This window comes from Mirounga leonina, unplaced genomic scaffold (assembly GCF_011800145.1).
Source record: "Mirounga leonina isolate KUSES-001 unplaced genomic scaffold, KU_Mleo_1.0 Mir_151, whole genome shotgun sequence".
Taxonomy (NCBI): Eukaryota; Metazoa; Chordata; class Mammalia; order Carnivora; family Phocidae; genus Mirounga; species Mirounga leonina.
Genome location: NW_023270377.1, coordinates 68,342,088 through 68,355,711, shown reverse-complemented (window position 1 = coordinate 68,355,711; position 13,624 = coordinate 68,342,088). Strand labels below are relative to the sequence as shown.

The following is a 13,624-nucleotide window of genomic DNA, read 5'->3' as shown; positions in this document are numbered from 1 at the left end:
TCACTCTTGGTGTTGTAAATTCTGTGGGTTTGGACAAATGTGTAATGCCATATATCATAGTTATAATATCATACAGAGTATTTTCAATGCCCTGAAAATCCTCTGTGCTCAGCCTATTCATTCCCCCTCATGCCCCCTACCAAACGCTGAACATTTTACTCATTCCATAGTCTTGCTTTTTCCAGAATGTCATGTAGTTGGAATTACACACTAATATAGTCTTTTCAGATTGGCTTATTTCACTTAATAATACGCATTTGAGGTTCCTTCATGTCTTTTCCTATCTTTTTTTTTTTTTAAGATTTTATTTATTTATTTGACAAAGAGAGACACAGTGAGAGAGGGAACACAAGCAGGGGGAGTGGGAGAGGGAGAAGCAGGCTTCCTGCTGAGCGGGGAGCCCGATGCGGGGCTCGATCCCAGGATCCTGGGATCACGACCTGAGCCGAAGGCAGAAGCTTAACGACTGAGTCACCCAGGTGCCCTCCCCTTTTCCTATCTTGATAGATTATTTTTTTTTAGCACTAAATCATATTTCATTGTCTGGATGTACCACAGTTTATTTATCCACTCACCTACTGGGCAACTTGGTTTCTTCTCAGTTTGGGCACTTATGAGTAAAGCTGCTAAAAACATCTGTGTACAGGTTTTCTGTGGGCATAAGTTTCTAATTTTTGAGTAAATACTAAGGAATGTGATTTCTGGATAATATGGTAAAAATATATTTAGTTTCTTAAGAAACCTCTTTTAGGTGCAGGTACCATTTTGCATTCCCACCAACAATGTATGAGAGAGTTCCTGTTGCTCCACAGCATTGCCAGCATTCAGTGTTTTGGCCATTTTAATAGGTGTATAATGGTATCTTGTTGTTTTAATTTGCACTTCCCTGATGACATACATTGTGGAGATTTTTTTCATATGCTTATTTGCCATCTGTTTATCTTATTTGGTGAGGTGTCTATTAAGGTCTTTGGCTCATGTTTATTTGTTTGTTCATTTATTGTATTCTTCTTTCTTTATTAAGTATTTATTTTATTTCCAGTATAGTTAATATACAGTGTTATATTAGTTTCAGGTGTATGATATAGTGATTCAACAATTCCATACAATACCTGGTGCTCGTCACGACAAGTGCACTCCTTAACCCCTTACCTATTTCACCCATCCCCCCACCCACCTCTGCTCTGGTAACCATCAGTTTGTTCTCTATAGTTAAGAGTGTTCTTGGTTTGTCTCTCTCTCCTTTTTTTTTCCCTTTGCTCATTTGTTTTGTTTCTTAAATTCCACATATGAATGAAATCATATGGTATTTGTCTTTGACTTATTTCGCTTAACATTATACTCTGTAGCTCCATCCATGTCATTGCAAATGGCAAGATTTCGTTCTTTTTTATCGATGAATAATATTCCATTGCATATACATACCACTTCTTTATCCATTCATTTATTGTTGGACACTTGGGCTGCTTGCATAATTTGGTATTGTATATAATGCTGCTATAAACATAGGGGTGCATGTATCCATTTGAATTAATGTTTTTGTATTTTTTGAGTAAATACCCAGTAGTGCAATTGCTGGATCATAAGGTAGTTCTATTTTTAACTTCTTGAGGAAACTCTGTACTGTTTTCCACAGTGGCTGCACCAGTTTGCATTCCCATCAACAGTGTAAGAAAGTTCCTTTTTCTCCACATCCACCAACACTGTTGTTTCTTGTATTTTTTATTTTAGCCATTTTGACAGGTGTGAGGTGATACCTCGTTATAGTTTTGATTGGCATTCTCCTGATGATGAGTGATGTTGAGCATCTTTTCATGTGTCTATTGGCCATCTGAATGTCTTCTTCAGAGAGATGTGTGTTTGTGTCTTCTGTCTTTGGCCCATTTTTTAAATTGGGCTGTTTGTTTTCTTACTATTGAGTTTTAAATGTTCTTTGTATATTTGGGATCATAGCCCTTTATCAGATATGTCTTTTGCAAATATTTTCTACTAATCTGTAGCTTGTCTTCTTATTCTCTAGACATTATCTTTCACAGAACAGAAATTTTTAATTTAATTTTTAAACTTTTTTTTAGAAATTTTTAATTTTAATGAATTCCAGCTTATCAATTCTTTATTTCATGGATAGTGTCTTTGATGTTGTATCTAAAAAGGCACTAACATACTGAATATCATCTGGGTTTTCTCCTATGTTAACTTCTAGGAATTTTACAGATTTGTGTTTTACATTTAGGAATATGATCCATTTTTAGTTAATTTTTATGAAGGGCATAAAGTCTGTGTTTAGATTAATTTATTTGCATGTGGATGTCTAGTTGTTCAAGTACCATTGGTTGAAAAGACTATCTTTGCTCCATTGTATTGCCTTTGTTTCTTTGTCAAAGATCAGTTGACTGTATTTATGGGGGTCTATTTCTGGGCTCTCTATTCTGTAATATTGATCTATTTGTCTATTATTTTGCCAAGATCACACTGTTTGGATTACTGTCACTTTATAATAAGCATTGAAGTCCGGTAGTATCAGTCCTTTAACTGTTCTTCTTTTTCAATATTATGTTGGCTAGTCTGGATCATTTGCCTCTCCATATAAACTTTAGAATAAGTTTGTCAATGTCCATAAAATAACTTCCTGGGATTTTAATTGGATTACATTGAATCCCAATCACATTGGGAAGAGCTGACATCTTGACAATATTGAGTGCTCCTATCCATGAACATGAATGTACGGTTTTTTAGGCTCCTTCATTATTTGCACCGAATTTTAAGATTAATACCAGTGCTCTTTCAACTAGGTTATTGTAAGACATAGAAGAGATAGTATATGAAAATAACTGACCCATAGAAGGTATTAATAAATTAAAAATCTGTTTTGTCTTTTTTCTCTTTTTATAATCTCACCATAGTCAACTACTATTTCAATAAAACAGAGTTTAAAGGTATGGCCCATTTATGAATATCAAAAAATTATGATCATTTGTAAGATTCTTGTAACTGTTATATTGAATGAATACTCCTTGTGGGATTTAATCATAACTATTGTAACTATTTCTGTCTTACACCATCTCTTTTTATTTATTCAGTGGGTCTAATTGTTATTCCGCTCCTGAATGAAAACACTGGTAGGCTCCCAGTTTTTCTAGTCACGTTTAGGTAACTCAAAGTCCTCTAATCGGTAATTAAAGTGTTCAGTCTCATGTAATAGTGAAAGTTTGAACTTGGCTTTAACAATAAGGATTTTTCCACTTCTCTTGCCCAGGCCTGCTGCAGTTGAGTAAAGAGGCTGTAGTTGCTTTTTTTTTTTTTTTCCCTTTGACCTTGAACTTCTCCTTCTTCCAGATACTCCATCATTGTCCTAACTCTGGTTTCTGATCCCTTCAGATTTGGAGCGTAGGAAATGAAAAGAACTAAAGGGGTTGGGGCAGGAAAGTTTTGATTTAACTAGTACAATTGCAAACTGATATCACACTCTCTAGGCTTAATAAGGATTTGAAATTACTCATTCTCTCCTGGAGGGTCTCTCACCTGCACTCTCTTCTGCCTTATTGTTTATTCCTCTTGTTGCTGCTGCATGGCAGATTCTTGGACAGAATCAAAGATAAGCCCACATTCCACATTCTCTCTCTCTTCCTCTGGTTCTCTGTCTCTCTCGCTCTCTCATGTGACCCATATATGATTCACAGAAAATACACATACTCTCACTGCCTTGATAAATACTAGAAGAGTATGTTATCTAAAGCAGCAATCTCAGTCATCAGCATCTGGGCAGACTTTGTGTTTCTCAGGCAGAAATCATACCCCAGTCCATTCCAGGAGGCATATCAAGCCCTTCTGATGCCCTTGGAGCTCTACTTGCTTGACTTGAGGGAGGGGCAGACACCCCTCTTCCCTGCCTTTGTAGGGGAGCAAGAAGACTTGGGACTCACACTATAGCTTTCTCTGAAAAAATCCTTTCCAATATGTGTCTACGTTTTCAACTTATGATTCTTATAGCCTTAGTGTGGATGAGAAATTAGATATCTAGGTTTTCAGGAACATGGTTTGTAAATTCTGCATGTAGTCTTACATCCTCTTTGGAGAGAAATACCTATTGGTTCTTGGTGCTTCAGCTGAAATACTTATTTTATTAATCTGTTACCTTAGAGTGAGCTAATTAGCATTAATAGCAATAAATATATTATTTCAATTATGTAAATGAATTAAATGTAGGACTGTAAATGAACAGATTGTATATAACTTCAAAAAACATGAGCAAAATTTTAAAGTTCAAATGAAAATGGAAGATATTATTGATCTGCAGAGACTGAAGACATGAATTTGAAACAGAACCATTAAAATAATCACTATTTAACAATTTCATGATCTAGGTTATCTGAATATTGATTTACCTAAAGTACAACAAGGATAAAGAGGAAGAAACAAGGATACAGTAATTCAGAAATGCATAATGGTAAACATTTCATCGTGTGAATCTGCTCCCTTGAGCTAAATGTCATAGTGCAAGAGGCTTCCTGTCTTCATGACAGTAAGATCACATATGTAAAATGCAAATTTTCCGATTCACTTCTGTCATTGTACTTATTATGTTGTTATAAAAAATATATTTCTCAACATATTTGTTGACTATTCTCCAGAAAGTGCCTAAAAAATAGAGAACTTTGGAATGGGGCCGACAGAAAGGAGAATATTTTCATTCATTGTTAGGAAAAATGTCCTAAAGAACCTGTTTTAATATGTAATTATAACCATATAAGTAACATAGCTAATAATGAAAAGATGAAACTTTGCTAAGGAATTTGCTTATTTGCAATTACAATTCTATTAGGGGTTTTCTTCCGGTAGTGTAACTATGTAAGTTTGATTTTCTTAACCAACCATTTATTGAAAATATGGTCTATATTCAAAATGGAAATAGCTTATTTATTTCTTTCTGATTGTAAAATAATACATGTTCTCTGGAATTCCAGTGCTAATGTCCATTAGACTAGCCAAATCCTGAAGTTCTTATTCAGTTCTCATCATTGATTTTATAGCATCTGACATTATTGACTTCTTGTCCTTTTGAAGTCCTTTTCAAACATGGCCCGGTTATATTACTCTCCATCAGCTTCAAACATGGGCCCCTGTTATATTACTCTCTCCAACAGCTCTACAATCTATAAAGGCAGAGATATTTTTTCTGTTTATATCAGTCTAATTCACTGCCTAGAATAGTACCTGACCTGTGGAAGGTACTCATTAAATATTTAATGTATTGATTCTTTTACATATCTGTCTATTCTTTTTCTGATTCTTTTGTTAACTCCTCTTCCTTCTCCCAAATCTTAAAGCTGATTATTTCCCCAATGTTGAGTCTTTCTCTCTCCCTACTCTTTCATTTTTGAGTCCTCATTCATTATAATCATATGGCTTCTCTAAATGCCACCCATGTCTCTATCACTGACCTTGTCCTCTTTTCCAGAATCAAATCTCCAGCTGCCCTGTGACTATCTTTATATGTTTGTCCTGGTCACCTCGAATTTAGCCTATCTAAAATTTGTTTTTTGAGCTCTCAGTCTGTGATAGTGGTTCTCATTCTGACAACCATTTTTTCCTCCAGTTTCTTTTTGAGAAATAATCGACATACGTCACTGTGTAAGTTTAAAGTGTACAGCGTGATGGTTTGATTTACATATATTGTGAAATAATTACCACAGTAGGTTAATCAACATCCACCCTCCATTATCTCATATAGATACAATAAAAAAAAAGAGAAAAAAAAATTCTCCTTGTGATAAGAATTCTTAGGATCTACTCTCTTAACAACTTTCCTAAATATCATACTGCAGTGTTAGCCATAGTCATCATGTTTACATTACATGCCTGGTACTTACTCATCTTATAACTGGAAGTTTAAACCTTTCAACCACCTTCTTCCAATTCTCCCAGCCCCCACCCCCTGCCTCTGGTAACCACACATCTCTTTTTCTGTGAGCTTGGTGGGGGCTTTTGTGTATGTGTGTGGATTTGTTTCTTTTTTTGTTTGTTTGTTTTGATTCTACAGATAAGTGAGATCATATAGTATTTATCTTTCTCTGTCTGACTTATTTCACTTAGCATAATGCTTTCAAGGTCCATCCATGTTACAACTCTCTTTTTATCAATGACACTATTATTTTCTCATTCTCCATACTTCAAATTCTTAATCATTTTGGCAGACCTATATTATCATTATAAACATCCATGCTACCACTAACATTAGCATCAATCATCCTCAGTAATATTTATATAATGCTTTATAATCTGAAAAGTCGTTGTGCATGCATAATTTTCTCTCTTGGGAATTCTTCCTAACTTTTTCCAAGAGACTAATTTTGACTATTTAAAATATTTAATTTACTATTTACTAATTTACTATTGTGCAATAAATTTAAAATTACAATCAAGGAGAAGTAAAGAGTGCTGTGAATTGGGATAACAGATGCCTAACTTAATTGTGTGCACATGAATGTGCTCATACGTGTGTTTGTGTGTGTATTTTGCAAGGCTCATTGGATAGGCTTGCTGAAGTATATTACATTGAAGTGGAGGCTGAAAGATACACAGGGGAGCTAGAGAAAACAGTGAGTGCAATGACCCTGACATGGAAAGGAACATGGTATTTTTAAGAACCCAAAAGAAACCTAATGAACCCTGAAAGAAATAACAAGGGAAAGAGTGGCAGAAGATAAGGCTAATGAGATAGTCAGGGTTTAGGGCCTCACCACAAACATTTATTTATATGGAAAGTATGATGCTATATTATATTTTATGTTATATGTATATTTTTCACTTTTGACTTCTGAAATCGTCTCAGTTGTGACTATTACAACCTAGTTTTTTAAATAACTGATTAATTGGTTTATTTTCACAAAAATATTTAATATTATAGAATTCAGTAATCACTATATGTTTGTTACTGATTTACTCATCTTTTGTGTTTTATTTATTTATGTTAAAGATTTTATTTATTCATTTGACACAGAGAGGCAGAGGGAGAGGGAGAAACAGGCTCCCCTCTGAGCAGGGAGCCTGATGTGGGGCTCGATCCCAGGACCCTGGGATCATGACCTGAGCGGAAGGCAGACGCTTAATGACAGAGCCACCCAGGAGCCCCTTTCTTTATTTCTTCAAAGAAGATTTTATTTATTTAGTTGACAGGGAGAGTGAGAAAGAGAGCACAAGCAGGGGGAGCAACAAAGGGAGAGGGACAAGCAGACTCCCCGCTGAGCAGGGAGCCTGACATTGGGTTTGATCCCAGGACCGTGGCATCATGACCTGAGCTGAAGGCAGTTGCTTAACCGATCGAACCACCCAGGCGCCCCTCTTTTGTGTTTTAAAAAGATATTTGAGGATACCAAATGTTTTGTTGGAATAACATTGAATTTATGGGTTTTTCTGCTATTGAATGCCTTTCCATTAGTATACGTTCATTCATTTATTTAGGTCTACTTTTATATAATTTAATAAAGTTTTATAATTTTCATCACAAATGTATTGCATAATTTTAAAAATTTATTCCTAGATAACCTTATATTTTTGCTTCTAAAATAAATGGAGATTATTTTTTCCTATTAGGCTTTTAAATAATTTTTACTATAGTATAGGGATAGAATGGATTTTGTAGTTTGTGTCCAGCAACCTAGTAAAGATCTCTAGGTAAACAATCAGATAATCTTTTAAAAGTATAAACCAAAAAGGAAACAATGAAGGCAAAATCCCCAGGCATCCTTTTTTTTTTTTTTTAATCGTGAGAGTGAATTAAAGAATGGACAAATAAAGTTGGGAATACTTAGAGTAGGGGATAATTGGAAAGGAGGTGAAGTTATAGCTACTGGAATGGAACACACTTGATGAAGGGAATGGAAGTGAATTTAATGATATTTCAGAACTTCCCCTGGAGTATTCCTCATAAAAGAAAATACCTGATGTGGCTCTCAAGCTGTGACAAGTGCCTTAAATCTAATTGACTGCTGGCTTGCCATTCTCTGCTAGGTGACTCTTATCATCAATGCTTTTAACCTTAAGAAGTTTATCAGAAATGCAGGGATGAGAGATGTGGTATAATATACAATGGAGTATTATGTAGCCACCAAAAGGAATGAAATCTTGCCATTTGCAATGATGTGGATGGAACTGGAGAGTATTATGCTGAGCGAAATAAGTCAGTCAAAGAAAGACATGTATCATATGTCCACTGATATGAGGAATTCTTAATCTCAGGAAACAAACTGAGGGTTGCTGGAGTGGTGGGGGGTGGGAAGGATGGGGTGGCTGGGTGATAGACATTGGGGAGGGTGTGTGCTATGGTGAGCACTGTGAATTGTGTAAGACTGTTGAATCACAGACCTGTACCTCTGAAACAAATAATACATTATATGTTAGAAAAGAAGAAGAAGAAGAGGAAGAAGAAGAAGAAGAAGAAGAAGAAGAAGAAGAAGAAGAAGATAGCAGGAGGGGAAGAATGAAGGGGGGGAATCGGAGGGGGAGATGAACGATGAGAGACGATGCACTCTGAGAAACAAACTGAGGGTTCTAGAGGGGAGGGGGGTGGGGGGATGGGTCAGCCTGGTGATGGGTATTAAAGAGGGCACATATTGAATGGAGCACTGGGTGTTATACGCAAACAATGAATCATGGAACACTACATCAAAAATTAATGATGTAATGTATGGTGATTAACATAACATAAAAAAAAAAGAAATGCAGGAATGTCCTCAGTGCCTTCAACTCCTACACACAAAAAGAAAACCTATTAACACCTTTGGATGTCTTCCCTACCCTCTTTTCTGTAGCCATCACACAGTGGAATGCCACCTCATTTATAGAATGGGCAAATAGGTCAGATTAGACTAACTGTCCTCAAGCAGTCCCTCTAAAAACAGGGGCTAGACCCAGTTAACTGAACTGGAAACTCTAAGGCCGAATAGCTGGACTGGAAGCCTTGTAGGAAACACTGTCAGTCTATGTCCCCAAATTATATAGGTCTCTACTTCAGAGCCCCCCAAATTGTAAACAACATGTTCTTTCTAGGAACATCATGTGCACCCTTGAGATTGTGTGTCTTGTGTCCAAACCACACATTATCTTTCTCCCTTACCAAGAACATAGTGACTTGCGCCATAATCGTAGTCACAAGAGATCTTCAAATGTTTAAGCAAACACTACCAGTAGATGATGTAGGGCACCGATGATTTGGGGTTTGGTTTCCATTTATATAGCATTCTGGAAAAGGCAAAACCATAGCAGTGGAGACCAGATTAGTGGTTGTCAGGGGCTGGGGAAGGGGCAAAGGTGTGACTATAAAAAAGCATCACAAGGGAGTTCATGGTGAATTACATTCAGTGTAAGTGAATTTTATTATAGTGTGTTCTGAATATTACCATAAAGTATAGCATATATGATGATAGAAAATGTGTGTATGTATATGAGGGAGATACAGAAATAGTTTCTATGATGAGTGCTATAAATAATCCAAAAATAATCATAACATTTAATATTATTTTTGATAATATATATATTCAGTATTTACATTTTAAATAATTATCTCCCAAATTATACTAGACTTCATGTAATGCTAAATTTAGTTTAGTTTTTGTTTTTGTTTTTTTCTAAATTTAGTTTTAATTTCCCAAGTCTCCTCTAGATGATTGTCATAGTCGGGGGCAGGGACGTGTGAGTTTGGAGTTGTGTTGAAGTTGGTGACCAGGAAATTTTAAGCTTGAAGTCATGGTAATGCATGTTCATGTCTCTCACTTTCTATAGACACCCCATCACAGCGAGTACAGTTTATTCTTGGAACTGAGGATGATGATGAGGAACACATTCCTCATGACCTTTTCACAGAACTGGATGAGATTTGTTGGCGTGAAGGTGAGGATGCTGAATGGCGAGAAACAGCCAGGTGAGGATTTTTGTTGAAGGGTGAAGGTATACTAAATAATGTTCGTGCTATTGGAAAAGAGATTTGTAAAGCCACGATTTTGCAAACATCCGTGAGTGCTGTTGATTTCTGCAATTGCTCATCTGGCCTGGGCATATCTTATAATGGGATATGGGTCAGAATGAAATCTGAAGGCAGCAATTATAGTAAACAGTGATGCAGAGCCAGCAACAGCTGCAGCCTGAAAGATAAACAATAGCATAATTTGTGTGTCATCAGGAAAACAATAGGAATCTAAAAGTAATTTATTTCTATGTTTTCAACTGCTGGCCTGTGCCCAAACTAGGGATAATTATATGATAATTTGAGTGTGAGACTTTTTTAAAGAAAGGGAAAACATAAGAGGCTTTAGGTATACTCCTGGATTTATTTATATACTATTTGATGAGGGTAAAAATATTTTGTAATGTGTTTCTAGGATATATATACATCTAAGCATAGTGTTTTTTCAAAATAACTTTTCAAAAATTACTTTTCTGTCAACTGTAATTTTTCTATATTGCCATATAATTGATGAATTGCTATGAAAGAATAGTAAGCTAAATTTTGCATTTACTTTTCATTTATTCATTCTTACCTTTTTGCTCATTTATTTAACAAACATTTATGAATATCTATTATGTGCCAGGTATAACGGATAGAAAACAACAAAAATCTTAGATCTTGCCTTTAATAATCTCACAGTTTAATGAGGGATTTAGACAAGTAAACAAAGTTGTAAATACTGTATAATGAATGCTGTGATGCAGGTGTGCACAAGGAACTGTGGGCACACTGAGGGTTGTCCTTTAACCACTGCTTCCCAAATTTTAATGTGAATACAAATCACCTGGGGTCTTGCTGAAATGTAGACTCAGTATGCCTCAGACGTGGTATCTCAGATCCTGCATTCCTAATAAGCTTCCGGCTGATGTCACACCAATGTTTTTGGTTTGAGGATCACATTTTGAGTAGAAAGGACCTAAACCACAAGGGTGAAGGAGAAGGGATCAAGACAGCTTTCCTGGAGGAGGTGATTCCTGAGCTGGCTCTTGAAGGACGAGTTGGAACTAGCTAGGAAGAAAAGCAGAACGGGCGGTACTCTAGGAAGAGGAGGCAGGATATGCTTGAACACTTCCATTGACTGTTTTGTTAGGTTATCCCTTCAATGGTCACACAGCTCTCCTTGTTAGAAATTCTTTCTGTTGGCTATATTTGTTTGTGGCCCAGGGAATGAACAGCCCTTTGAAAGCCACACTACACCACTGGATCATATTAAACTTGTGGTTGTATTTAATCATTGCCTTAACTCTACCCAGAGTTAGTGTGAAATTAAATGTTCAGTCATGATACTATAAATAATAGTTAATTCTTCTTTGATGTATTTTGAATGGTCTTTACAGGTCCCTTTTACTTAAAAAAATACTAGAAGTAAATAGAAGAAAATTAAAATGGCTATTATCTGTTCATCTCTCTTAACATTTAAAAAAATAAAATGAACTGCTAGAATTTAAAATTCCAAAAATATAGAAAGAAAATAAAGCAAAAATATCCTCTACTCTTTTTCATGTTACCTCTCTTCAAAGGCAATCACTGTTCTTGTGTCTCTTGTAAAAATTTTAATACCTAGATCTGCATGAAAATACAATAGGGATTATATACAATGTTCATGCCTCACTTTTTCACTTAATAATATACTTGGACCCTTCTCTGTATTATCAATACAGATTACTCAATCTTTTTAATGATTGCATTACATTTAATAATATGAATGAACTTTAGCCACTCTTGATAGGGATTTAGGTTGTTTTATGCTTTTGCTACAAACATTGCTGCAGTGATCATTCACATGTATGTTTTGGGTTATTTTGTAGATATTTAGGTAGAAGTTCCACTTCTACCAGTGGAACTTATGTACCAATGAGAGCAGGCTTTCAAATTTTTTTTTAAAAGATTTTTTATTTATTTATTCATGAGAGACAGAGAGAGAGAGAGAGAGGCAGAGGGAGAAGCAGGCTCCCAAGGAGCAGGGAGCCCAATGCGGGACTCGATCCCAGGACCCTGAGATCATGGCCTGAGCCGAAGGCAGACGCTTAACCATCTGAGCCACCCAGGCGCCCAGGCTTTCAAATTTTGATAGATATTGAAAAACTGCCTTTATAAAATGTTTTAGTAATTCATATTCTATGAAAAGTGTATGAGAGTGCTTATTTTCCTCAAACCCTTGTGAGACTAAATCATCAAACTTTTTACATTTTTTTGCTAATTTTATAGATGAAAAATAAATCTCATTGTAATTTACATTTTAAAAATTATTGGTGAGATTGAACATATTTCCAAAAATATGCTTTAATTTCTTTTCCTGTGAACTAAGTGTTCATTTCCTTTACCTATTTTATGTCAAATCATTTTCTTTATTTGCCTTTTTTAATACTTTAAGTTAATGTTATGTTATTCTGTCTGCATTCCCCTTTTTAGTGAAAAAATCATGTAAGTTAATCATTTTCTTTCTGAAGCTTCCTATTATAATATTTTAAATATAGAACCAAACTTGCAATAGTTTTTATATGACTTGGTAGATTTTAAGATTAAGAACCATCTATCCTGCTTTTTTCTTCCAACCGCATCAAAAACTAAGTGCTTTGGACTTTTTCATGTATATAATATGAATGTTCATCTTTTTTTTTTTTTTTTAAAGATTTTATTTATTTATTTGAGAGAGAGAGAGAATGAGAGAGAGAGAGAGCATGAGGAGGGGAGGGTCAGAGGGAGAAGCAGACTCCCTGCCGAGCAGGGAGCCCTACGTGGGACTCGATCCCGGGACTCCAGGATCATGACCTGAGCCAAAGGCAGTCGCTTAACCAACTGAGCCACCCAGGCGCCCACATCTTTTTTTTTTTGATGACAGAAAAACAATATATGATCATCTTCTCCCCCAATTAGCATTATAACTTTTGCTCTCTCATGATTGAAGAGTTGTTGATAAGGAATTTAAAGTGCAAACTTTCCTGATTAAGGCTAGAAACATCTGTCTTCAACTGGTTAGAAGAAATACTAGGTATTCCTGGATGTCAGGAAGAAGGGATATCTGCTGGGTATGATGACTATGAAGCTCTGGTTAGTTTGAGACTCTTTATCGCTGAGAGGTAATTTTTGGAAGCATTTCTTTCATATTCCTTTTTTCACTGTCATCCTGCATGGTAGAGCTGAGAAGTAAGATTGGAATGTGTATTTTGTCAGGAGTAACTCCTTTATTCTTAAAATGGCTGGTGATTTTTCATCCTCCAGATCAAATAGTGATCTGTTCCTTTTAAGCAGTAACTTCCTTGTGACTTGCTCACTCTCATGAAGCTCTGTTATGGCAGAGCTTTCTCTTTATCATAGTTGAGCAGATAGGACTTTATCATGCTCTCATGGATTAACCTGAACAACATTTGGGATAAACAAAAGTTTATCCCAAACCACTGAAATGTATTGCTGTTCATTTATAAAGAACAGAAGAGTTGATCCAGTTAATTATTAGTATTCTCTAATGTTATTAAATAGGACCTCTCTTCTTAGCCATGCTTCTGGAACCCTATGCATGGTACAGCTATTTGAGGTTCAAGGAGACATCTGATGAGCAATCAAAATAGTAACATTGAAGAGGAGGGTAGATGAATTTTGGCTGAGACACAATACGTCAGC

The 13,624-nt window shown here is 35.7% G+C and overlaps 1 protein-coding gene across 3 annotated transcripts in view; it reads left to right on the top strand.

The window, feature by feature from the left end:
• The window catches only part of SLC4A10 (solute carrier family 4 member 10), a 223,040-nt gene that overhangs the window by 68,741 nt on the left and 140,675 nt on the right, over window positions 1-13,624 (top strand). For 2 of the 3 annotated variants that reach the window (XM_035007903.1, XM_035007904.1), the window contains exon 4: window positions 9,781-9,919. In XM_035007903.1, the coding sequence (XP_034863794.1) occupies window positions 9,781-9,919 (139 nt within the window). Of the gene's footprint in view, window positions 1-9,780; window positions 9,920-13,624 lie in introns of those variants that run through there. The other variant, XM_035007905.1, reaches the window with a different exon arrangement.